At 48.0% G+C, this 23,795-nt stretch overlaps 1 protein-coding gene and 1 long non-coding RNA gene across 6 annotated transcripts in view; one reads left to right on the top strand and one right to left on the bottom strand.

The window, feature by feature from the left end:
* The window catches only part of LOC106994025 (uncharacterized), a 24,527-nt gene extending 23,041 nt beyond the window's left edge, over positions 1-1,486 (bottom strand). The window contains exons 1-2 of one of the 3 annotated variants that reach the window (XR_013406337.1): positions 1,113-1,394; positions 483-565 (exon numbers count right to left, since the gene is read on the bottom strand). This is a non-coding gene — a long non-coding RNA (uncharacterized LOC106994025). Of the gene's footprint in view, positions 1-482; positions 566-1,112 lie in introns of all 3 variants that reach the window. The other 2 variants (XR_013406335.1, XR_013406336.1) reach the window with 2 other exon arrangements.
* Positions 948-23,795, top strand: DUSP14 (dual specificity phosphatase 14). Of its 3 annotated transcripts, none has more exons than XM_077969389.1 (3): positions 948-1,064; positions 20,728-20,817; positions 22,483-23,795. In XM_077969389.1, the coding sequence occupies exon 3, from the start codon at positions 22,575-22,577 to the stop codon at positions 23,169-23,171; it is 597 nt and encodes a 198-aa protein (XP_077825515.1). In that variant the 5' UTR covers positions 948-1,064; positions 20,728-20,817; positions 22,483-22,574; the 3' UTR covers positions 23,172-23,795.

The following is a 23,795-nucleotide window of genomic DNA, read 5'->3' as shown; positions in this document are numbered from 1 at the left end:
TTTTAGCCCACCTCCCTCCTCTTCACTGACTCTTCATGGTAGGTTTAGTTCCCATAATCCGTGAAAATGCCTCACTCCTTGTCACTAGAGCTTGTTCTGGAAACCTGCCTTCAGTGTAACAAGCTGGAATGTGAAGAGGGATGCATCTATCTGTGCTGCTGAGTCATTGAATTGACTGAAGCTTCAAGGACTAGGGGGTGCTAAGCAGAAAGGAAAACACAATCCTGTTAGAGATTTGCTCTTTTCGTATTGGCATGTAAACAAGTAAGTCACTAAGTGAACTGACGTCACAATTTAGTATTAGGAAGATGCTTTTCCCAGGCACGATTTGAACTCAGTGGTTTCCTGAATCTAGTAAAGTATGCTACTTTGTTTTCTCTTAATTTTGCCTAATTTTAAAGCTTTCTCTTTTTATGAAGACAAAAATAAATCTCTCTAGACCTTTTTCGTTTCGCAGGATTATCATTAAAATTATCACTAACTTTTAGATATTCCAGCACGCATCGGATGACTCTGAAGCCGGTTGGGCAGTGGAGATCGGGAAGAACATGAAAAAGCTTCAAAGCTTTTGGTTGAAGACATCAGGAGATGTAAACTCCAAACGCGGGCTTTACTTCTCCCCCGCACCCCTCCCCGCAAACCCATGCCTACTCGTTTGACTGCTCAGCAATTTTGAGGCCAACGATTTGCAACGGCGAGGAGCAGGGGCTGGTGAGTCAAGGACTGGGCATGGAGTCAGGACTCTTAGGTGCACTGACTCACGGCAGAGCCTTGAGGAAGTCGCTTTGCCTCCCACGTGTCTCCCCTCACCTGCCAGAGGCGGAGGGGAAGCGGGGCTGTGCTAGAAAACGTCCGTTTCGCACCGATTTATGTTACAGATGGGCAGACCTGAATTTTAAAAGACCCTCAGAGTTACACAGCAAATGAGCCATCAGTGAATGCCTGTGTCCCGCCTGCGCTCCGGAGAACCCCAGCCCTGCCTCGGGGGCTCGGGCGGTGGGTGTGGGCTCCGAGACTCGGACAGCACCTTGGCGTGGCAGGAGCAGGCGGAGATGCGCACGGAGGTTGGAAGTTCACCTCCTCCGGGTCTCGGGCGCCACGGCTGCCCGTACCTGTTCCAGCAAGGGTCAGCCAGGGACTGCCGCGCTACTGATTTTCCCTTCGCTCTTGGGTCCCAACTCCCGGGCTCTCCGGGCTGGGGAGGCGGTGGGGTGGGGTCGAGGCCGGGGCTCGCCACCTGCGGCGGCTTCACACCTGTATCGGATTTGCTTTCTCGCCTTTAATCTTCTCCAATCCCGAAAGCACCCCAGTAGAGCGCCCCCGCAGCCCGCCTCGAGCCTGGCTCATAGGCAGACGCTGACTGGGGAAGCGAGCGGTCGTCCGTGTGTGAGGCAGGGTAAAAGACCGGAGGACTCGGACAGAGGGGCGCCCTGGAGGCAGCGGCTACCTCGGGAGCTAGGGGCGCGCCCGGGCCACCCCGCACCGCGCAGAAGCCCAGCGCGCACGCGCGCCTCCAGCCGCCCCGCGCGTTCCCCCGCCCCGCGCCGCGTCCCCCCACCTCGGGAGAGGGCGGCTAGGCGCAGGGAGCGTGCGCGCGGCCCGCCCCGGGCGCGGGCGGAGGGAGGAGGAGGCGGCGCGCGCGGCGCTCAGCCCGCAGAAGCCGGCGGCCGCGCAGTAGGACGCAGCCCTATCCGAGACCCGCGCCGCGCCGGTAGGGGACCCGCAGGCCCGGGGGTGGGGGTTGTGGGGAGGCTGTTGGGGTGGGGGCGGGAGGGCGGGACTTCGCGCTTCGGGTCCCGGTGCGCAGGGGGCACCCAGAGGCCCGCGCGACCCCGCCTCTGGAAACTTTGTGCCGGCGCCCCCACCTGCTCCCCGGCGGTCCTTGACTCTTCGGGGCGGCGCAGGGAGGAGAGGCCCGGGAACCCCCGCAGCGCACCCTTGCCGGCCCTGGGCGTGCGCCCCCTGCCGCTCTCCCGCCGCGCCACGCCGCCTCCTCGACCCTGTCCGTGTGCCCCGGGGCTCCAGCATCCTTGGCCGCGCCTCCCCTCCGCCGCCTGCCAACCCCGCGGAGGCCGCCCCGTCCCGCTGGCATCCACCCGCTCTGGAGCGCGCCGCGGCTTTTTGCATCTCTCGTAGGTTTCTTGAGCATGGATAGAAGCAACTTGACTTTCAGCGATGCCAAGTCTCCAACTTGAGTCTTCCTCTGCGGTGGTAGATGGGTGTGCGCGGTGCTAACATCTGTCTTTTTATTTCTCCTAAGTACCCTTGCTCCGGAGCGAAGTTGAGTTATTGTCTGTAGAGAGGAGGTGCGTGCTGTGGCCGCCTTAAGTGGGTTGTATAACTGTACTTTATTTAGGTGGATGTTGCCAGTGGTACCAGCCAGTGTTATGGTAACTGGGCATCCCAGAGGCTAGGGAAGGAGGAGCGACTTACAAATGCAGTTGTACTATGCAGGGTTTTTTGGTTTTGTTTGTTTGTTTGTTTGTTTTTTAAGCCACCTTGTACTTTCTAACTAGCAGGACCTCCGAACATTTAACGTGTGTTAACTCGTTAGCTGTTCATTATGGTTTTATAAGAGAGGGGGTTGGAGAGCATTACCATCCCGTTTTACAGATGTAAAAACGGAGGCGAAGAGCAAACTCCGGGTTCCTTAGTAAGCTTAAAGGCATAGGGACCAAGAGATTTAACCCAGAGTCTCCTGGAATTCCTAGTCCCTAAGGCCACTCAGAAGTATAATGGAATGTTGGACCGTCTTCCCTGACATTCTACAGAGCACTTAAGAGTCAGAGAGGCCGAGGCCAGCCGGCAGCTCCAGGCCTGAGACTCAGCTCTGCCACAAAGTTAAGTCACACTGGACAAGTCACAGTTTCTCCCCGCTCATTTCCTTCCTGCTCTCTAAAAACAGGGGAACAAAGGTGCTGTATTCTTTGCAGAGTCGTGCGTGTGTCTGGAAGCTCCACTCCCTTGAGCTGCAATTTGGTTATTGTTAGTTGTTGTGGACTCATAAAGGACCCCAGTCTTGGTTCCCTTGAGAAACGCAGGGAAGGAGGCACCCCCACAGTGAACGCCTCTTCTTCGCCAGAGACGCCTGAGAATTCGCATCAGGGACACTTCACATCAGGGACAGGCCGGGGCAGAGACCCTGACCTGGGGGAGGGACGAGGGTTGCCACGAGGAGGTAGGAAGGAGCCCTGCACAGGCGGCTTGACACATGGGCCCTATTCCTGCCTCCAGCTCTGACTCATCTTCTGACGCTTGGGGGAGGAGAGGTAGTCGCTTGATATTTTTGGCTTTCCCCCATAAAACTGGAGACAGTTTCCTTCATTCCAAGTCGTTTTAATGTCAGTGTTGAACGTGTCTGTCCTGAGTTCTCATCTGAAAGCTTTCATATCGGTTGACTGCAGGTATGAATTTTGTAATAATAATTAATAGAATGGCGTAAATGTATATTCATATCATAAAAAATTAGCCAAGTATGTTAAGTCCAGGAAATCCTTTAAGACTTTAATGTTTTTAAAAGGTGGGCTTTTGGGAGGGCTGTGTTTGATCGGTTCCTTTGCAGTTGGGATTTTAAGGCAAAATGGATTAAAAATGCTTTTCCCAAAATCACAAGGAATACATTAACCATTCTCTGTGACATTTAAACTTTACTAATAAGGTTAAAGCTTTCTTTTGAACCTCTTTCTCAAAAGTAACTGCCGAGTGCGTCTTTATCGGTTTGTGTGTATCTTTTTAGACTTTTGTAAGCATTTTTATAAACGTCTGTTTGCACAAAGTGGTTTTTTAACTGAAATTAATTATTTTAAAACTGACTTGTCCTGTTCATAAAGATTTGGCTTCTGTCAAGAACAAGTAACGTGTTTAAGTACAACTGTTCCTAAAGTTTTAATAATCCTGATAGACGGTGTTACTTCTCAGGGCAAGGGGCAAATGACCCCTTTTTAAACAACTTCAAAGTAGTAGAATCATTACGATCCTAGGTTTTACTCTTAGGTGCAGAAGAAAACTTTTCCTATTAAAAAAACAAATCTAGGACTACTAGCATAGTATCTTTGCTTATAAAGAAACGTCAAAGGGAGTGGAAGGCAGGGAGAGTTGCTAAAGCAACCGAGGCCTGGGTATAAACTTACAGAGCTAACATTTAAGATGGCTTTATTATTTATGAAAGCTTCACTTCACCTGGGTGAAGACAAAGGAAAGTTAATGTGGGCACTCTTCAAATCAGTAATTTCAGGAAATGGATGGGTTAAAACAAAATTCATGTCAGGAGTCTGTGGATTTATATATTATACATTTACCGAGGACTTTTACCATGCTCAAGGTGCTGTGCCTGAATACAGAGGAAGAAGGCAAGTAAGGTCGGTCTCTGACCTTATGAAGCTGACAGCAAAAAGTGACATTCAGAGAGGGTTGGCCAGAATTGTCATGGCTCTGAATTCCTAGAAATCAACGTTACATTTATTGAATTGTGAATTATGCACGGATAATTTGATGGGTTATTTTAACGAAAACCTAAGTGTAACTGTCTTGCAGGTCAAGAATCTCACTCCACACTCTCCCCCTCCCCCAGAGGTCCTAGCCAGAAACTACTCTGACTTTTATGGAAATCACTTCCTTCTTTTCTATAGTTTTGATCCCTTAAATATAAATCCCTAATTGACATAGTTTTATTTTGTTTTTTAACCTCAGTGCAAACTAAAAGTAGATACTCTTGTGAATCCTTTCTGGTCGGCATCGTGTGTGTGTGTGTATGTGTGTGTGTGTGTATGTATGTATATATATACGCACATATATAATTTTTTGTTTGAATTTCTGCAGCATACTATTTTAAAAGATTTATCCATGTTGTTGCCTATGCCTGTAGTTGTTTTTGTTTTTGTTTTAATTTTTTTAGAGACAAGGTCTCACTATATTGCCCAGGCTGGTCTTGAACTCCTGGGCTCAAGGGATCCTCCTGCCTGGGCCTCCCAAAGTGCTGAGATTATAGGTGTGAGCCACCACACCCAGCCCAGTTAGTACATTTTTGTCTTATGAACATACCACAAATTACCTGTCCACTGTTGATGGACATCTGGGTCGTTTCTGGTCTGGGGCAATTATGAACAGCCCTGAGTCAGGTGTGCATACCTTCAGCTTTACTAGTTGATACCTGGTTTCCAAAGTGGTGGCACCAATTTACATTCCTTCAGGGGTGTCAGCCTTGAGTCTGTAAGTCACTGTATTTGCTGTTTAACCACAATTATGCTTGAATATTTCCTGAATGAATGAATAAAGGTCCCCGGGTAGTCTGATCCCTGGCCTGTCACGTACCAGCGTATTTATATTTAGTTATATGGTTTGGACTAACCACCCAAACACCAGAAGTGGTTTTCCCACTGTGTTTGGTTGACAAATATCTAATGGAATCCTTTCATCAATCTTTTTTTTTTTTTTTGGAACAGATGAGTAGTTATAGGACATTTTAAATATGCAAAATGAAGTACTAAAAATAAGTGTCTAGTACCTAGAAGTCTTTTAAGGCTTTTGAATGAATCCTATCTCTGGTGAATGCTTCTATTGTGCCCAGCCCTCAATGTGTAGGACAGTGTATTGTACAGGAACCCAGGCCTATCCTTGTGAAAGTACCCTCTGAGGACGAGACTCAAATCACACGCTTGCGTGCCTGTTTGTAATCCTTAAGAGGCACTGTGCACAGACCCTAACATGTGCTTCTTGGCAATTCCAAAGTAATCACAGACTCTGTGCTACAGGAATCAATGACTCTTTTAAATCTTTTTTTTTTTTTTTTTTTTTTTTTTTTTTTTTGAGATGGAGTCTCACTCTGTTGCCCAGGCTGGAGTGCAGTGGCGCGCAATCTCGGCTCACTGAAAGGTCTGCCTCCCGGATTCATGCCATTGTTCTGCCTCAGCCTCCCGAGTAGCTGGGACTACAGGCGCCCGCCACCACGCCCGGCTAATTTTTTATATTTTTAGTAGAGATGGGGTTTCACCATGTTAGCCAGGATGGTCTTGATCTCCTGACCTCGTGATCCACTCGCCTCGGCCTCCCAAAGTGCTGGGATTACAGACGTGAGCCACCACACCCGGCCTTTAAATCTTTTAAATGTATTTTTCTCCAAATTTTCCTTTACCTGAGAAAGTAGAAGTAGCTTCGAGCTGGGTTTTTGTCATGTTTGTTCGTTTTCTTTGTAAGAGATGGAGTCTAGCAATGTGGCTCAGGCTGGCCTTGAACTCCTGTGCTCAAGGGATCCTCCCACCTCAGCCTCCTAAGAGCTGGGACTGCAGCCTGTGCCACACCCAGCCTGAATTCCTGCTTTCTGAACAGAGTTGCCAGGTTCACTTTGATTGCCTGTGTTTAGTTTTGCCAGGTGGATTTAAAGTGTGTGTGTGAGAGAATGAGAAAGAGGAGTAGGAGGGAGGGTGTGGAGAGAGATGGGCAGTTCACCTGGGGACAGCTGTTAAATTCAGGTGTTCGTTGAGTACTTACCATGTGCCTAGTATTATGTGCTGTGTTTCTGCCCTGAGAGCAGAATGTTACGCAATTCTGTAGGTTTACAGAATACCTCGGGAATCCTTTTTAGCTGGAGGGATGATGGAAGAACACTAGCACAAAGACTGAGATTTGTGGATCCTTTTTATTTCTTCTCTAAAGCATCTTGGAAAATAGCTAAATCACTCTATTTTCAGTCTTTATTTACATAAGTCACAAAGACTTTTTTGCTCATTATAGTAAAGATTTTTTTTCAGATTCTCTAAAATGATCATAATTTTAGAAACCACATGCAGATAAATTAGAAGTTTTCAAGAAAAGACACCCAAAGGAGGCGGAGGAAGAAGTCGTTGGTATGGGAACCTGTTGATCTGAGTGATGGGGGAGGGGCCCTGTTGTGTTCTTTGTCACCCTGTCGGCCTTCCAGCCCGCAGCTTTCACAAAGGAGCTCCATTTTCCACCTGTTTCAGCGCAGGGGCAGCCCAGCCTGGGCGAGGAGGCCTAGGGCTGAGGCCACAGCCATGTCCTTTTGCATGCAGCCCACCCAGCTCACCTGGGCACACCCCATTCTGTTCTTGCACCAGCCTAGAGCAACCAGAGGTCCATTTGGGTCAGCTTTTCACACCCCATGCCATATTGAAACCTCAGGGGACAAGAAGGTTCTTTTGAAGTTCATATGCAACTGCTGGGTTTACTTCTGTCTTTGTCCCAGAACAGTTTCAGCATCAATGGCCTAGGGCGAGTTTTTTTTTTTTTTTTTTTTTGGACTCCTTATGTCTTTGGGTGTGTGGGTACATAGAGAAAACTCCCTAACTAGAACATGCTGCTTCTGTTGACTAGTAAACATTATATGGCAGAGAGCGCCTTCGAAGCACCAGTCTTCCCTGCCTGGGAGAGTGACCAGGAGGTGAACTTGCTTTAAGTTTTTTTTGTTTTTTTTTTTTTGAGACAGAGTCTTGCTCTGTCCCCCAGGCTGGAGCACAGTGGTGCAATCTCGGCTTGCTGCAAGCTCCACCTCCCTGGTTCACGCCATTTTCCTGCCTCAGCCTCCCGAGTAGCCGGGACTACAGGCGCCTGCCACCACGCCCCGCAAATTTTTTGTATTTTTTAGTAGAGACGGGGTTTCACCGTGTTAGCCAGGATGGTCTCGATCTCCTGACCTCATGATCCGCCCTCCTTGGCCTCCCAAAGTGCTGGGATTACAGGCGTGAGCCACCGCACCCGGCCCTGAACTTGCTTTAAGTTTTAAGGAAGCACTCATAAAAATAAAATCTGGAAGTCCTGTCAACATACAAATTACATACAGATTTGAAGATTTATAATGAAGAATTTTGCCAATGTAGCTAAAATCTAAATCTTTTACATCTTTGCGTTTCATTATAAAACACAAAACATTTGTAATGAAGACACACTTCATGTCATCATTATAAATCTTTGGTGATTCTCTCCCCCAAATTAACTTGTTATTCTGGCTCCTATATAAAGAGCACTGGCAGGCTGAGGCCAGAAGTGGAGAGAGGGCTTGGACTGACAATTATGTGTTAATTTTCTTCTATTAAAAATATTTTTTACTTTTAGAAATTGAAATCATGTAGAAAATTATGGCCGGGCGCGGTGGCTCACACCTGTAATCCCAACACTTTGGGAGGCCAAGGCAGGTGGATCACGAGGTCAGGAGATTGAGACCATCCTGGCTAACACGGTGAATCCCCGTCTCTACTAAAAATACAAAAAATTAGCTGGGCGTGGTGGGAGGCGCCTGTAGTCCCAGCTACTCAGGAGGCTGAATCAGGAGAATGGCGTGAACCCAGGAGGTGGAGCTTGCAGTGAGCCGAGATTGCACCACTGCCCTCTAGCCTGGGTGACAGAGCAAGACTCTGTCTCTTAAAAAAAAAAAAAAAAAAAAAAAGAGCTTCAGGTACTTGCTGTAAACTTTCAGCCAAAGATGATCCAAAATGGAAATGGTGGAACTTGTTTGTGTACTAGATTGTATCTTAAATCCAGATGACCACTGTATTATTTGAAAGTAATCAGGGTTTTTTTGGTTGTTGTTGTTGTTGTTGTTGTTTTTTCTACAAAAATTACACTTATGGAGTTTCTTTTTCCAGTTATCCTCCTAGAAAGCACAGGAGATAATGTTGATGTTTTCCACTGTATCAGATTACTCTTAATAATACTTTTAGATTCCTTCTAAAAGTGTACTTGCTAGAAATATGAATTCCCAGGCCTTCACTTCCAGAAATTCTGATTAATTAGGTCTGGGGTAGGATCTAGGACTCTGTAGTCTAACAGGCAGCCCAGGTGATTCTCGTGTAGGACTCCTTGGGACCACACTTTGAAAAATGCGTCTGCTATGCTGTGATGGTTTTATAACTTACTAATTTCAGCCAAGGATTGCTGTAGTAGCCCATTCTCATACTGCTATGAAGAACTGCCTGAGACTGGGTAATTTATAAAGGAAAGAGGTTTAATTGACTCACAGTTCCAGATGGCTGGGGAGGCCTCAGGAAACTTACAGTCAGTGCAGGCAGGGGAAATGCCAGACGTTTATAAAACCAGATCTCATGCGACTCACTCACAATCACGAGAACAGCATGGGGGGAAACGGCCCCCGTGATTCAGTTACCTCCACCTGGTCCTGCCCTTGACACATGGGGATTATGGGGATTACAATTCAAGGTGAGATTTGGGTGGGGACACAGAGCCTAACCATATCAGTTGGCAAACTTTTAGAAGAATTTTTTTATTTTTTGATTTTAAGAGATGGGGTCTACTGGCTCAGTCTGGAGTACGGTGGCATGATCCTGGCTCACTGCAGCCTGGAACTCCTGGGCTCAAGCCATCCTCCTGCCTTGGCCCCCCGAAGTGCTGGGATTACAGGTGTGACCCACCACATTCGACCCTCTAGAAGTGTTTTTGTTTGTTTTTTGTGACGGAGTTTCGCTCTTTCACCCAGGCTGGAGTGAAGTGGCGTGATCTCAGCTCACTGCAACTTCCGTCCCCCTGGGTTCAAGCAATTCTCCTGCCTCAGTCTCCCGAGTAGCTGGGATTATAGGCGCCTGCCACCACGGCTGGCTAATTTTTATATTTTTAGTAGAAACAGGGTTTCACCATGTTGGCCAGGCTGGTCTCAAACTCCTGACCTCAGGTGGTCCACCCGCCTCAGCCTCCCAAACTGCTAGGATTACAGGCATGAGCCACCATGCCCGGCCTAGAAATGTTTTAATAATTAGTAATGTAGTCTTCTAAAGGGAACTATTACATTGTCATATTGCGTTTCAAGGCAGTATTTTTTCAGTTAAAGCCAAGAGAATAACTTCAGGATCCTCTGCCTTGGGACCCCTCTCGTTCAGCTGAAAACTCGATCCCTCCCTTTGCTGTAGGATGGCGCAAACCCCCAGTTGCCCTCACAATGCAGTAGGACTGCTCTCAGCATGGGAGTGGGCGTGGCCTTCGTCAGTTCCCTCCATCCAGCTGAGGCAGAAGACTCCACTGGTTACCTCACCCTGCTCAGAAACTCTAGCGTAGTAATTATAGGTGCCTTTGATTTGTAAAGAGAAATGGGAGATTAATTTATCAGTACATTATAAATGAAGTTAATTTGGTATAAAATCACTAAAAGATGTGGAATTGGACCAGGTATATAAGAAAGTCCTCATAGGGTGAAGGTTGCAGCTCACTGCTGAAGTTCTAAGGATTTTGATATGTCCAATGAGACATCAAAGGGTGAGATGATCAAAGGGTGATTATTAACTGCTGAGCTCTTAGTCCTGTGAACTTTATTCTAATTTATAAATTCCGTTCTTTATCTTCCCTTAAAGTAATAATGAACTTGTAAGGACTGAAATCTTACTTATGAAAAGACCTGCATTTTCTGCAATTTCCTGGTCTTGCTTCTCAGAGGGCAGTAGTAACTTTGACAGTTTTGAGGCAAATTCATACCTACCTGGGTTTTATTGCTGATATGTGATTTTTTTTTTTAAGCGCTTTGCCTCTAGATGTTCTGACTTACATAAATAAAAGTTTATCATTTAACCAAGCACATATGATTCACATTTAATTTTTACCACTTACTCCTGGGAGATTTTAAAGTGTTATTTATATAAGCTGTTGCTCAAATTGCTTTCCAGTTCTCACTGAACAAGTTGAAATACAGTTGTGGACTTTTGAAAGTGTTTTATTGGATATTTCACACCCAAAGAGCATCTTGTACCACCAACAGTTTAGGATTCTTAGAGATTATTCCCTAGACTGTAGAAGTAAAGCACAGTCACATCGACCTGACCTTATTTTCCTTAATTCCTTTCTCTCTGCAGTCCCCCCCCCCCGCCCCCCACCGCCCACAATGAAATGTACGTTTTGGTAGACTTTGAATGGATAGATCCGTTGTGGTCCAATTGTATGACTTAAGCAACAAATGGACAACTCATGGAAGGACGGTTCTGGTCCCAATGGGGCTACTAATTTTCTGTGTAGAGTCTTTGGGAAAGCCTCTTAACCTGCGTTTACTTCTGAGTCTCCGGGAACCGTGACAGCAGAATGATACTGATCCGGGAGAGGCTGAGCAGTGCTCATGTGGCTTACGTGGGACAGGCGCCCGAACGTGCTGCCATAGGTCAGAGGGGGCAGAGTGGGGCAGATTTTCACATTGTATTAAGTTAAGTTAGTTTTTAATGAGTTTAATCTTCAGTTTGCACTTTTTAAAAATGGTGTATACAGATCACCTGGGATCTTGTGAAGCTGCTGGAGCCGATTCAGTAGGTGTTGGCATAGAGCCTGCGTTCTGCAGTTCTTTCAGGCCTCCAGGTGGTATCCATGCTGCTGGGACTTGGGCCACACTTGTTGAGTAGTGAGGGCTGTAGAAGAAGGCTGTATTCTCCATTCCAATGGAGAAGAGCCCCCATTCCCAGTCTAAAACGGGAGGCTCTTTTTTTTTAGATGGAGTTTCTTGTCACCCAGGCTGGAGTGCAATGGAGGGATCTTGGCTCACTGCAGCCTCCACCTCCCGGGTTCAAGTGATTCTCCTGCCTCAGCCTCCTAAGTAGCCGGGATTACAGGCACCCACCACCACGCCCGGCTAATTTTTGTAGAGACAGGGTTTTACCATGTTGGCCAGGCTGGTCATGAACTCGTGACCTCAGGCAGTCTGCCCGCCTCAGCCTCCCAAAGTGCTGGGATTATAGGAGTGAGCCACCATGCTTGGACAAGGGGGCTCTTGAAAGGCAAAAGTGGGAGGAGAAAAAGCATGGTATACTTTCTATAAAACAACTGCCCAAGAAACAGCTTAGGTTTTCAGTGCTATGGGCTGTGTTTACTTTGCTTGGATCCTGTTTGTGTTGCTGCAGCACCCAGTTCCCACCAGTTGTTTCGTTCACTCAATGGTAGTCCGTCTCTTACTGCTATTCAGTTGTTCTTGGATGTATATCTTGTATCATTGCTGTTAGATGATGAAATCCTAGCGCAGGGGTAAGCCTTATGTTACCTGTATATCCCTGCTCTAGTTCCTATTGCTGCATCACATAGCTCTAAAATGCATTGTAAAATAACTATTTGTTTTGTTTGTAAGTCCCTGGTTTTTTTTTTCTTTTAAGACAGGGACTCGCTCTGTTCCTCAGGCTGGAGTGCAGTGGTGCAATCACAGCTGCCTGCAGCTTCGACCTCCTGGGCTCAAACAGTCCTTCTGCCCCTGCCTGCCATGTAGCTGGGACCACAGGTGCACATCACCACATCCAGCCTTTTTTTTTTTTTTTTTTTTTTTTGTAGAGAGAGCATCTTCTCACGTTGCTTCAGTTGGTCTCGAACTCCTGGGCTCAAGCAATCCTTCTGCTTTGGCCTCCTAAAGTGCTGGAATTACAGGCTTGGGCCACTGCCCCTGGCCTAAAATGACTATTTGTATTGTACTCACAGATTCCTGTAGGTCAGGAATTTGAACCTCACTAGTAGGGACAACTTGCTTTTGCTTCACAATGTCTGAGGCCTCAGGTGGGAGAGTCAAAGCCTGGGGGTGACTTGATGACTGGGAGCTGTAATCATAATAAAGTATCTCTACTCACATATCTAGTGGCTGAGCTTGAGTATCAGCTGGGGCCTCAGTTGGGATGTCAGCGAAATGCCCATGGCCTCTCCATGTGGTCATTCTGTTGGGCTAGTTTGGGCTTCCTCCCAGCATGGCAGCTGGGTTCCAAGGGCAAGTCCTAAGAGAACAAGGTAGCAGTGTGCGACATGTTTGTACTCTGGCCTCAGAAGCATCATTTCCACTGTAGTTTTTTGTTTGTTGTTTTAAAGACAGCGTCGTTCTGTCGCCCAGGCTAGAATGCAGTGCAGTGGTGCCAGCATAGCCCCCTACAACCTCGAACTCCTGAGCTCAAGCGGTCGTCCTGCCTCAGCCTCCCAAACTGCTGAGATGACAAGCATGAGCCCCACGCCCAGCCTGTAGTGTATTCTTTTGGTTGAGGCCGTCTCAAAGGTTTCTCAGGGTTCAAATGAGGGGACATCAGCCCCACTGTTGGGTGGGAGGAGTGTCAAGATTACACTGTAAGGGCTGGCCACAGTGGCTCACGCTTGTAATCTTAGCACTCGGTGAGGCCGAGGTGGGCAGATTGTGTGAGCCCAGGAGTTTGAGACCAGCATGGGCAACATGGGGAAACCCTGTCTCTATAAAAAATACACAAATTAGCTGGCCATGGTGGCACACACCTGTGGTTCCAGCTACATGGGGAGGCTGAGGTGGGAGGATCACTTGAACCTGGGAGGCAGAGGTGGCAGTGAGCCAAAATCATATCACTGCACTGTAGCCTGGGCTACAGAGCGAGACCCTGTCTCAAAAACAAAACAAAAAACAAGGTTACACTGTAAGAATGCCATGTGAGATGGGAGATGCTGTGGCCATCTCTGGGGAATACATTCTGCAGCGGTCGCAACAACACTCAGCAGGGTGTTGGCCGCATAGCACAAACTCAGTGAAGGACTGTTGTGTGAATGAGTGGTAGGTAATTTAAGCACCAAGGTGGGTGAGGACCAGATACAAGAATTCAATTCCAGATGTGAACACATTACCCCATGGTACCGAGATAAATTCAGACCTTCCACCTTTTACAGTTATTGCTGGTCTCTTCTTGCTATCTCTACTCTGTTTCCAACATGGAGAATCTGTGAATTGATCACGTGGAACTGAACTTCTTCAGATCTTTGCATCTGTGTCATGATGCTGGCATGGTTTTTCCTGCTTATCTAGTGGACTGCCCCTCTCCTCCTTGGGCTGTGGCATATTCTCTACCCAGCAGCTGGCTAGTATCTTACAATGATTGGGCTGGGTGCGGTGGCTCACGCCTGTAATCCCAGCACTCCGGGAGGCCAAGGCGGGCAGGTCACCTGAGGTCAGGAGTTTGAGACCAGCCTGGCCAACATGGCGAAATCCCCCGTCTCTACTAAAAATACAAAAATTAGCCAGGCATGTGGCATAGTCCCAGCTACTCAGGAGACTGAGGCGGGAGAATCACTTGAATCCGGGACGTGTAGGTTGCAGGGAGCCGAGATCACATCACTGCACTCCAGCCTGGGTGACAGAGCAAGACTCCATCTCAAAAAACAAAACAAAACGAAACAAAAAAACAATGATCAGCTTCTGTTAACCTCAGCAAATGCAGTGTGAACGAGCGCTGGTCCATCTGCGGACATCGAGGTGGCTGGTCTGGTCACACCTACATAGGCAGCTGCTCTATGGCTGTGTGTCACACTGAGGGACTATCTGTGGCTGAACCGGAGTGTGACTCTCAGTCTTTAGCTTTATGTATCTTGTCTGTATTTATCCTCATCTCAGAACACTATCATATCAGTTAATTAATACAGTGAGAAAAGCAAAAACGACCCCTCCTCTAAAGTAAGTAGAAAATGTTGAGATGTTTTATCACAATTGCCAAAGCTTTCCAGGTGACGGAACAATTTGTGAGTATCTTTTACTTCGTTTTACTTTAATATGTATATATGAGACAGGGTCACTCTGGCTGGAGTGCAGTGGCACACTCATGGCTCACTGCAGCCTCGACTTCCCAGACTCAAGTGACCCCCTCATCTCAGCCCCCTGAGTAGCTGGGATTATAGGCGCATGCCACCATGCCCGGTTAACTTTTAAAATTTTTTTTGTAGAGACCGGGTCTCATTCTGTTGTCCCGGTTGGTCTTAAACTCTTGGGTTTAAGGAGTTCTCCTGCCTCGGCCTCCCAAAATGCTGTGATTACAGTTGTGAGCCACTGTGCCTGGCTGAAATTTTACTTATTTTTTGTGACACAGTCTCGCTCTGTTAACCAGGCTAGAGTGCAGTGGCACAGTCTTGGCTCACTGCAGTCTCTGCCTCCTGGGTTCAAGTGATTCTAGTGCCTCAGCCTCCCGAGTAGCTGGGATTCCAGGTGCATACCACTATGCCCAGCTGGTTTTTGTATTTTTAGTAGAGACAGGGTTTCACCATGTTGGCCCAGCTGGTTTTTGAGTGTTTTGGTAAAAATGGGGTTTCGCCATGTTGCCCAGGCTGGTCTCTAACTCCTGAGCTTAAAGTGATACAACCACCTTGGCCTCCCAAAGTGCTAGGATTGTCATTTTCATTCCTAAAACAGAAATGTGGGCCAGACTTGGTGGCTCACCCCTGTAATCCCAGGATCTTTCAAGTCTGAAGATCAAGGCTCTAGTGACCTAAGATTGTGCCACTGTACTCCAGCCTGGGCAACAGACTCGGTCTCAAAACAAAAAGAACTAGATAGACATTTACTTTATTAGAAGGAGAAAATGTGATTACATAAGCTTTTTGAATATAAAAAGGTAACAGTGTAGGCCTCTCCAGTATATACTCTGACCCTCTGAAATTCCTAAAGCTGAAAGTATTTTAGTGAGAGCATTTTACACAGTCATCTGAAGCACTGTTGTGTCCATTTTCTGCTGTTGATTGAACATGAAAAGAAAAGCCGTAGATAGAATTTCAGTTAACTGCTGATTCTGGTGGTTGTCGTCATTTTAAAAAAAAAAAAGAAAAGTAACCTCCATGGCACTAGGATGGATGCTTTCTCTGATTAGGCCGTGACCCCATGTAGCAATTCTGAGTATCAGGTACCACCGCTGCAGGTACGGATGCCAGTGCTGACCACAAGGCTACAAGGCTGATGCCCACATCTCAGGAGCTCTGCAGTGCAGGGAGCAATCAGGTGTTATTAATATTAGTGTATGCATTACTGAGATTAGAGGCCCGCTGGGAAGACACTCATCTTTTATTTTGTTCAGTACTTAGTGTTCGATGCTTATTATCCAGAAAGACCAGCATCATCTCCAAGAAGACATTGCTTATAGCTGGTTAAGAACAAACCAGGCCGGGCACAGTGGCTCAAGCCTGTAATCCTAGCACTTTGGGAGGCTGAGGTGAGTGGATCACCCTGAGGTCAGGAGTTCAAGACCAGTCTGGGCAACATGGCAAAACTAAAAAATACAAAAAATTAGCTGGGCATGGTGGCACGCACCTATAAGCCCAGCTACCCAGGAGGCTGAGGCAGGAGGATCACTTGAACTCAGGAGGCCGAGGTTGCAGTGAGCAGAGATCGCTCCATTGCACTGTAGTCTGGGTGACAGAGTGAGACTCCATCTCTCCCGCTCCCCCCCCCTGAAAAAAACCCCAAAAAACCGCTGGGGTTGGTCTAGGACAGCTCTTCCTTTCTGTATTTCACTCCACCCTACCCCCTCCCCCCAGCCACGAAAACATGTTTTTCCTCCAAGAAGCACGCGCCACTACTAGAGCATCTTGGGAAGGCCAAGTTGAACACGGTAGACAGTGATGTGGTCATTCTTTTTTTTTTTTTTTGAGACGGAGTCTCGCTCTGTCGCCCAGACTGGAGTGCAGTGGCGCGATCTCCACTCACTGCAAGCTCCGCCTTCCCGGGTTCCCGCCATTCTCCTGCCTCAGCCTCCCGAGTAGCTGGGACTACAGGCGCCCGCCACCGCACCCGGCTAATTTTTTGTATTTTTAGTAGAGACGGGGTTTCACCGTGTTAGTCAGGATGGTCTCGATCTCCTGACCTCGTGATCCACCCATCTCGGCCTCCCAAAGTGCTGGGATTACAGGCGTGAGCCACCGCGCCCGGCCTGATGTGGTCATTCTTAAGCATTCTTCCTGGTCATCTTCGTCCCAGAGACCGTTGCCCTGCAGGAGGATGGCATGTTCACTCTGAGAGCGCCATGCAATCTGTGATCCCTTCAACTACGGGTCAGACTCTGCCACCGTATCTCCTTTCCCTGTCTTCTAGGACACATTTACTGAGGAGATTTCCATGCACCTGTGATGTCATACCCATGGGTTTTTTATTTTTTTACCATCCGGTTCTACTGATCTTAGAACTGGATGACTCTAGGGCTTCTTGTAGCGCCTACTGTGGGGCTGCTCCTTGCTGAGGTCCACCCTCTGCAGCCAGGGGGACATTTTGTGTACCAAATGGTGCACCAGGATGTGGCAGTAGTTGCCTGTTCTGGCACTAGGGGAAACGAGCAGCTCAGCCCATCTGGGCTTAGCCTTTCTGTAAGTAGCACGGAAACACTTTCTGAGGCAGATCCACACCCCCTTGCGTGTGTGGCAGGCGCTGGCTGGAGGTGTGGAGCGCCGCAGGCAGGTAATGAGAACACAGCCACGACGCAGTCACCGCAGAGAAGCAGTGTGTGGACTTGAGCTAGAAATCCGGACACCTTGCATCTTCTCCTGGTTTCACTTCTTAAGTTGAAATCTCTTACCCTTTCTGAACCGTGTAGTTTCCAACCTGTCGAGGGTTCAGGAGTGTTTGTCAGAGGAGCATCTATAGCGTCTGTGCCCTCTGCATGCCCTCTGGCGGAAGTTGTTTTCCTGAAACTTGGGACCAGCTTTGGCATTTTAAGCAGGTTTGTTGGCAGAGAGATGGACTAGCAGCAGGGAGGGAGCAACCTGTCTGTCTCACTTGGATTCTGCCCCGAGGGCTCACAATCTGTTTTCCCTACAGCACCAAGTACCCTAGCACCACTCAGGAAACGTGAGTTAACAGAATCAGCCCGGCTTTCACAGGGAACCTGGGCTCCTTTGCCTCAGGAAGGCAAGTGGCTTCCTAGACAGCATAATTTGGGAGGATGCATCACTCTGCCACCCAGGCTGGAGTGCAGTGGCGCGATCTCGGCTCACTGCAGTCTCTGCCTCCGGGGTTCAAGCGAATCTCTTGGCTCAGCCTCCCTAGTAGCTGGGATTATAGGCATGTGCCACTATGCCTGGCTAATTTTTGTATTTTTAGTAGAAACGGGCTTTCACCATGTTGCCCAGGCTGGTCTCAGGTGATCTGCCCACCTTGGCCTCCCAAAGTGCTAGGGTTATAGGCGTGAGCCACCACGTCCACAGCCAAGCCTCTCTTAATTAGACAATGACTAGATAACCTACTTGGAAATTTGATTAGCATCTTCCAGATTTTCCACAATGAGGAACGTCATCCCCAGCAGCCTAAAGGCCTAATTTTGTGTTTATTACCACAGTGACTTTGCTTTTTAAACCAGTAGGATTCTGCCAGGGAAGACTGGGAAGTGGCAGGAGACCCTGCTGTGCTGTAGGAAGGATGTTCTCAGAGTTTCCGCCCTGTTCGTATTTTACATCCAGCGCACATGCGCGCAGTTTCCTTATGGGACTGTGTCCTCGTTCCTCCCCAGGCTGTCATTTCACCTGGGGACTGCTCTGTGTACTCTCGTAGCATTAACCAGTCACGGCATGTGGGCTCCCAAAGCAGGGCCTGGTCTCGGGTGAGGAGGCAGCTCCCTTCAGAGAAGGGCAGTGTCCAGGAGGGACTTGTGAGCTGTTAGCACCAGCATGCTTGGTGCCTCAGTCTTGCCGGGGAAGTGTGGACAGAGCCACAGCACTCACCTCTGCAGTAGTTCTCGAGCGTGCCCCCGACCCACAGCATCACCTCCGAAGGGCAGCTCTTCCAGCCCCACTCTAGAGGGGTGGAATCAGAAGCTGGGGAAGGGTCCAGCAGTCTGTGCGCACAGCCCTCTGAGGGATTCTGAGGCATGCTCAGGTTTGAGAGCCCCTGCATTATAATGATAGAAATAGTTGTAAATGGAGCCAAGCACAGTGGCTCATGCCTGTAATTCCAGCACTTTGGGAGGCCAAGGTAGGTGGATCACTTGAGCTCAGGAGATCGAGACCAGCCTGGCCAACACGGCAAAACTCCGTCTCTACTAAAAGTACAAAAAACAGCTGTGCATGGTGGTGCACGTCTGTAATCCCAGCTACTCAGGAGGCTGAGGCAGGAGAATCTCTTCAACTCGGGAGGTGGAGGTTGCAGTGAGCTGAGATTGCACCACTGCACTCCAGCCTGGGCAACAGTGTGAGACTCCGTCTCAAAAAAAAAAAAAAAAAAAAAAATATATATATATATATATATATACACACACACACACACACACACACATATATATATATATAATTTTTTATGTTTCTTTTTAAAAACGATTTTAAAATGTTGAACATACGTGAGACCACAACCTATCCGCGAAATGTGCGGCACTGTGAGGACACAGCACGGACTCGAGTCTCTTCATGCACCATCAGCCAGCCCGGCAGCGGGAAGACCTGGGCGCCAGACCTTCACTCCTGGGTGTTGAACCGAGAGAGGAGAGCATATGTCTGCACAAAGACCTGCACGTGGATGCTCATAGCAGCTGTACTCACAATAGCTTTAAACTAGAGACAACCCAGGTTCATGAGTAGGTGAATGGATAAGCAAATTGTGGTGTTTCTACACAGCAGAGTACTGTCAGCAGTAAGAAGTGAACTGTTGATAACCCACTGTCATGGGTGAATGTCTAAGTTATGCTGAGTGAAAGAAGCCAGACCCAAAAAACCCCCATATATATATATATATATATATGTTGTGTGTGTGTATGTTGATTTAGTTTTTGAGACAGAGTCTTGCTCTGTTGCCCAGGCTGGAGTACAGTGGTGCAGTTTCGGCTCCACTGCAACCTCCGCCGCCTCCTGGGTTCTAGTGATTCTCCTGCCTCAGCCACCCGAGTAGCTGGGATTACAGGTGTGTGCCAACATGCCCGGATAATGTTGGTATTTTTAGTAGAGACCTAGGTTTCTCCACATTGGCCAGGCTCGTCTCGAACTCCTGGCCTCACCTCAGCCTCCCAAAGTGTTGGGATTACAGGTGTGAGCCACCACGCTTGGCCTATATGTATTTATATAGGATAAATATAGAAAAGGCCATAAATGTAAAAGTCTAGAGTGCAAACAGTGACAAGAAAGATCAGTGGTTGCTTGGGAATGGGGTAAAGCGCAAGAAAGGGTTGGATTATTAAAAAACATGAGGACATTTTGAGCGGGATGATGGATGTGTTTATTATGTCCTGGTGTCTCCATTGTGTACATATGTCAAAACTCATCAGGTTATGTACTTTTTCAAGTTGTATAGCAGTTTATATGTCAAGTACACCTCAACAGAGCTGTAAAAAAAAACCACAACAGGTCTGACAGTTACCTGGGAAAGGCAGGAGAACAGGTGGTAGAAGAACACATTTTTTATGACCTTCATGATATTTCTATAACATAAATGAATAAAATAGGGCCAACATGGAAAAGAAAACCAATTGAAGGAAAATGTCAAATTGCCATCCTGAACACCAGCACCGCCTACTAGTTAGCGTTCCTGCCTGCAGCCGCATCCGCGGTCCTGCTCCTCATGAAGCCATCCTCACTGCCATGTCCTGGCCGCGCCTGTCCTTAGCTTCCTGGTGCACACCGTCCTGCACCTTGTGTTCAGGCACGGGGCAGCTTGGCTCACCCTGGCGGCACCCGACCTGTCCGTTCTCCCACCGCGGTGCCGCCCAGGTCTTCCCGCTGCCAGGCTGGCTGATGGTGCATGGAACAGACTCGAGTCTGTGTTGTGTCCTCAGCGTGCCGGACATTTCGCGGATAGGTTGTGGTCTCTGAATCTCCTCCTCGCAAGAGATTTGTCATGTGTTATTGCCAAAACTCTATTTGTCACACCGCGGGTTATGTGTCATTAACAAAAAAGCTGGGACTTAGGCTGGTGTTTCTTACTGGTGCAGCCTTTAAATGCACACCTGGAAATGTTCAGCGCACCTTCCTCCGCATCCTGGCTCTATTCCATCAAACCCGAGGTCGTAGGGAAAGCCCGCGAGGACTTCTTTGGAACTTCCTGACTGGCTTTGTCCTTGCCTCCTTGTCTTCCCGCAGATCTGATTTGTGTCCACTGTCACCAGTACTGCTCACTTAGGACTTTCTGGATCCAGACCCAGCTGCAGCGCACACGGGACTCCTGAGGAAGTGAGTAGCCCAGCACGCTCTGCCCGTTGCACCCGGGGAGGCTGTCGTCTGACTGAAATCCCTGCAGGCTTCCCGACAGTCCCCTGGGTGTGGGCAGGTGCACCTGCCACTTGGCACAGGTGATAAAGCATTGTGATTTTTTTTTTTTGGTGAGAGGAACAGCTGTATCTAAAATCTCAGGAAACTGAGAACTTCCTTTTCTGCTCTTACTAATACATATATTGACATTTAATAGCAAACACTGGAATAATGGGAGGATAGCGATGTTCAGACGTTAAAAGCCAGTGGGATTCATCGTGGAGCTCAGAATTAAATGGCAGAGGAAGGTGAAGTTATTTAGCCACACGCAAGGTCAGGTCAGGTGAAATGCTCATTTAACTTACAGAAACGAACTTTGAAGACCATGGCCTTCAAATTGCCTGGGATTATTTCCATGGAAATGTCACCGTGTTTACATTGTCACAGAATGATAGGAAATAGTTTTTGGTTTGGGTTTCTTTTGTTTTTGTTTTGAGACAGAGTCTCGCTGTCACCCAGGCTGGAGTGCAGTGGTGCGATCTCAGCTAGCTGCAACCTCCGCCTCCCGGGCTCAAGCGAGTCTCTTCCCTCAGCCTCCCGAGTAGCTGGGATTACAGGCGCCTGTCACCATGCCCAGCTAATTTTTGTATTTTTAGTAGAGACAGGTTTCCCAATGTTGGCCAGGCTGGTCTCGAACTCCTGCCCTCAGGTGATCCATCTGCCTCAGCCTCCCAAGTGCTGGGATTACAGGCATGAGCTACCTCGCCTGGCCTTTTTTCTTTTTTCTTTTTTGTTTGAGACTGGGTCTCCCTGTTGCCTAGGTTGCAGTGTGGTGGTGCAGCCTTGACCTCCCGGGCTCAAGAGATCTGCCCACCTCAGTCTCCTGAGTAGCTGGGACTACAGGCATGCACTACCACCCAGCTAATTAAAAAAAAAAGGTTTTTTTTTTTTTTTTTTTTGGAGAGATGGGGTCTTTTTTTTTTTTTTTTTTTTTTTTTTTTGAGATGGAGTCTCGCTGTGTCTCCCAGGCTGGAGTGCAGTGGCATGATCTCGGCTCACTGCAAGCTCCGCCTCCCGGGTTCACGCCATTCTCCCGCCTCAGCCTCCCAAGTAGCTGAGACTACAGGCGCCCGCCACCACGCCCGGCTAGTTTTTTGTATTTTTAGTAGAGACGGGGTTTCACCATGTTAGCCAGGATAGTCTCGATCTCCTGACCTCGTGATCCACCCGCCTCGGCCTCCCAAAGTGCTGGGATTACAGGCTTGAGCCACCGCGCCCGGCCTGAGAGATGGGGTCTTACTGTGTTGCCTAGGTGGGTCTTGAACTCCTGGGCTTAAGCAGTCCTCCCACCTCAGCCTCCCAAAGTGCTGGGATTACAGGCATGAGCCAACATGCCCAGCTCCCACCCACATATATATATATATTTTTTTTTTGGACAGTCACCAGAGAGCTGGATTTTACATTGATTTTACATGTTTGTGTCCTAGGTGACTTTTCCTGTTAATTGATAGAAAACGATTTGCCTGTATCCGTGAAAGATTGTACTGTATTATAAAAAAGCTCTAATCTTCCCATGTGACAAACGTGACAGAAGGCTGTGATGAATCAGTAGCATTTAAAGTACTGACACATACCTGTATTTTGCAGGAAGGAGACTGTGATTTTGGATTCCTTGGTGGAGGAAAATCAAACACTCTGGTCTTGCCCCCAACGATGCAAGTGTGACTGCTGGCGTCTTCATGAGCTCCAGAGGTCACAGCACACTACCAAGGACTCTCATGGCCCCTCGGATGATTTCCGAGGGAGACTTAGGAGGCATTGCTCAAATCACCTCCTCTCTATTCCTGGGCAGAGGCAGTGTGGCCTCCAATCGGCACCTCCTCCAGGCTCGTGGCATCACCTGCATTGTTAATGCTACCATTGAGATCCCTAATTTCAACTGGCCCCAATTTGAGTATGTTAAAGTGCCTCTGGCTGACATGCCGCACGCCCCCATTGGACTGTACTTTGACACCGTGGCTGACAAGATCCACAGTGTGAGCAGGAAGCACGGGGCCACCCTGGTGCACTGTGCTGCTGGGGTGAGCCGCTCAGCCACGCTCTGTATCGCCTACCTGATGAAATTCCACAACGTGTGCCTGCTGGAGGCGTACAACTGGGTGAAAGCCCGGCGACCTGTCATCAGGCCCAACGTAGGCTTCTGGAGGCAGCTGATAGACTACGAGCGCCAGCTCTTTGGGAAGTCGACAGTTAAAATGGTACAGACACCTTACGGCATAGTTCCCGACGTCTATGAGAAGGAGTCCCGACACCTGATGCCTTACTGGGGGATTTAGTGCCACCGAAGCCTGCGTCAGCAGCCCGAGTGGGACCAGTGTCTGCTCCCCACTGTCTGCTCCCTCTCCACTGTCTTCTCAAATGGCTGACTTCTGGTTCTCCCTGAAGTGTTTTTTACACTGGGTGTTCAAATTTATTTTAAGAGAGAGGGAGGGAGGGGACATAAAGGGAATGCATACATTGCTAGTCACATTTTTAAAATTAACATTTTGGAATAGTGTTTATGAAAATCTTTAGCTTTTAATCATTTTTATCAATTTGAACAGTTTAATAAACTGTTTGGTTCTGCTCTCTTCTGAATCTCATGCCTTTGGCACCTTGGTAGGTGCAGGAGGAGCTCAGTGCAAAAATCACTTTGGGGCCTCATTAACCCTTTAGAGACAAGCTTCGCCCCAGGCTGCTGACCAGACAGATGCTTAGGGAAGGTTGATACCAGCTTCAGTCTCTACTGGATTAGCCCTACTCTTTCCTTTCCCCTCTATTATTTAGTGACTCTGTAAGTTAAATACACCCTTATTATTTAGCTGTTAAGTAACTATAATGAAATCTGCTGCAAAAACTCTTGGAATCCATGTGCCCAGGATTATATTAGCATTATTTTTAATAAATCTATATGCTTAACA

The sequence above is a fragment of the Macaca mulatta genome, chromosome 16, assembly GCF_049350105.2.
Source record: "Macaca mulatta isolate MMU2019108-1 chromosome 16, T2T-MMU8v2.0, whole genome shotgun sequence".
NCBI classification, from domain to species: Eukaryota; Metazoa; Chordata; class Mammalia; order Primates; family Cercopithecidae; genus Macaca; species Macaca mulatta.
This window is presented reverse-complemented; position numbering and strand designations above follow the sequence as displayed.

What these genes read in the sequence shown, in the direction of transcription:
- DUSP14 (XM_077969389.1), top strand. Translation starts at nt 22,575, where the DNA reads ATGAGCTCCAGAGGTCACAGCACACTACCAAGGACTCTCATGGCCCCT.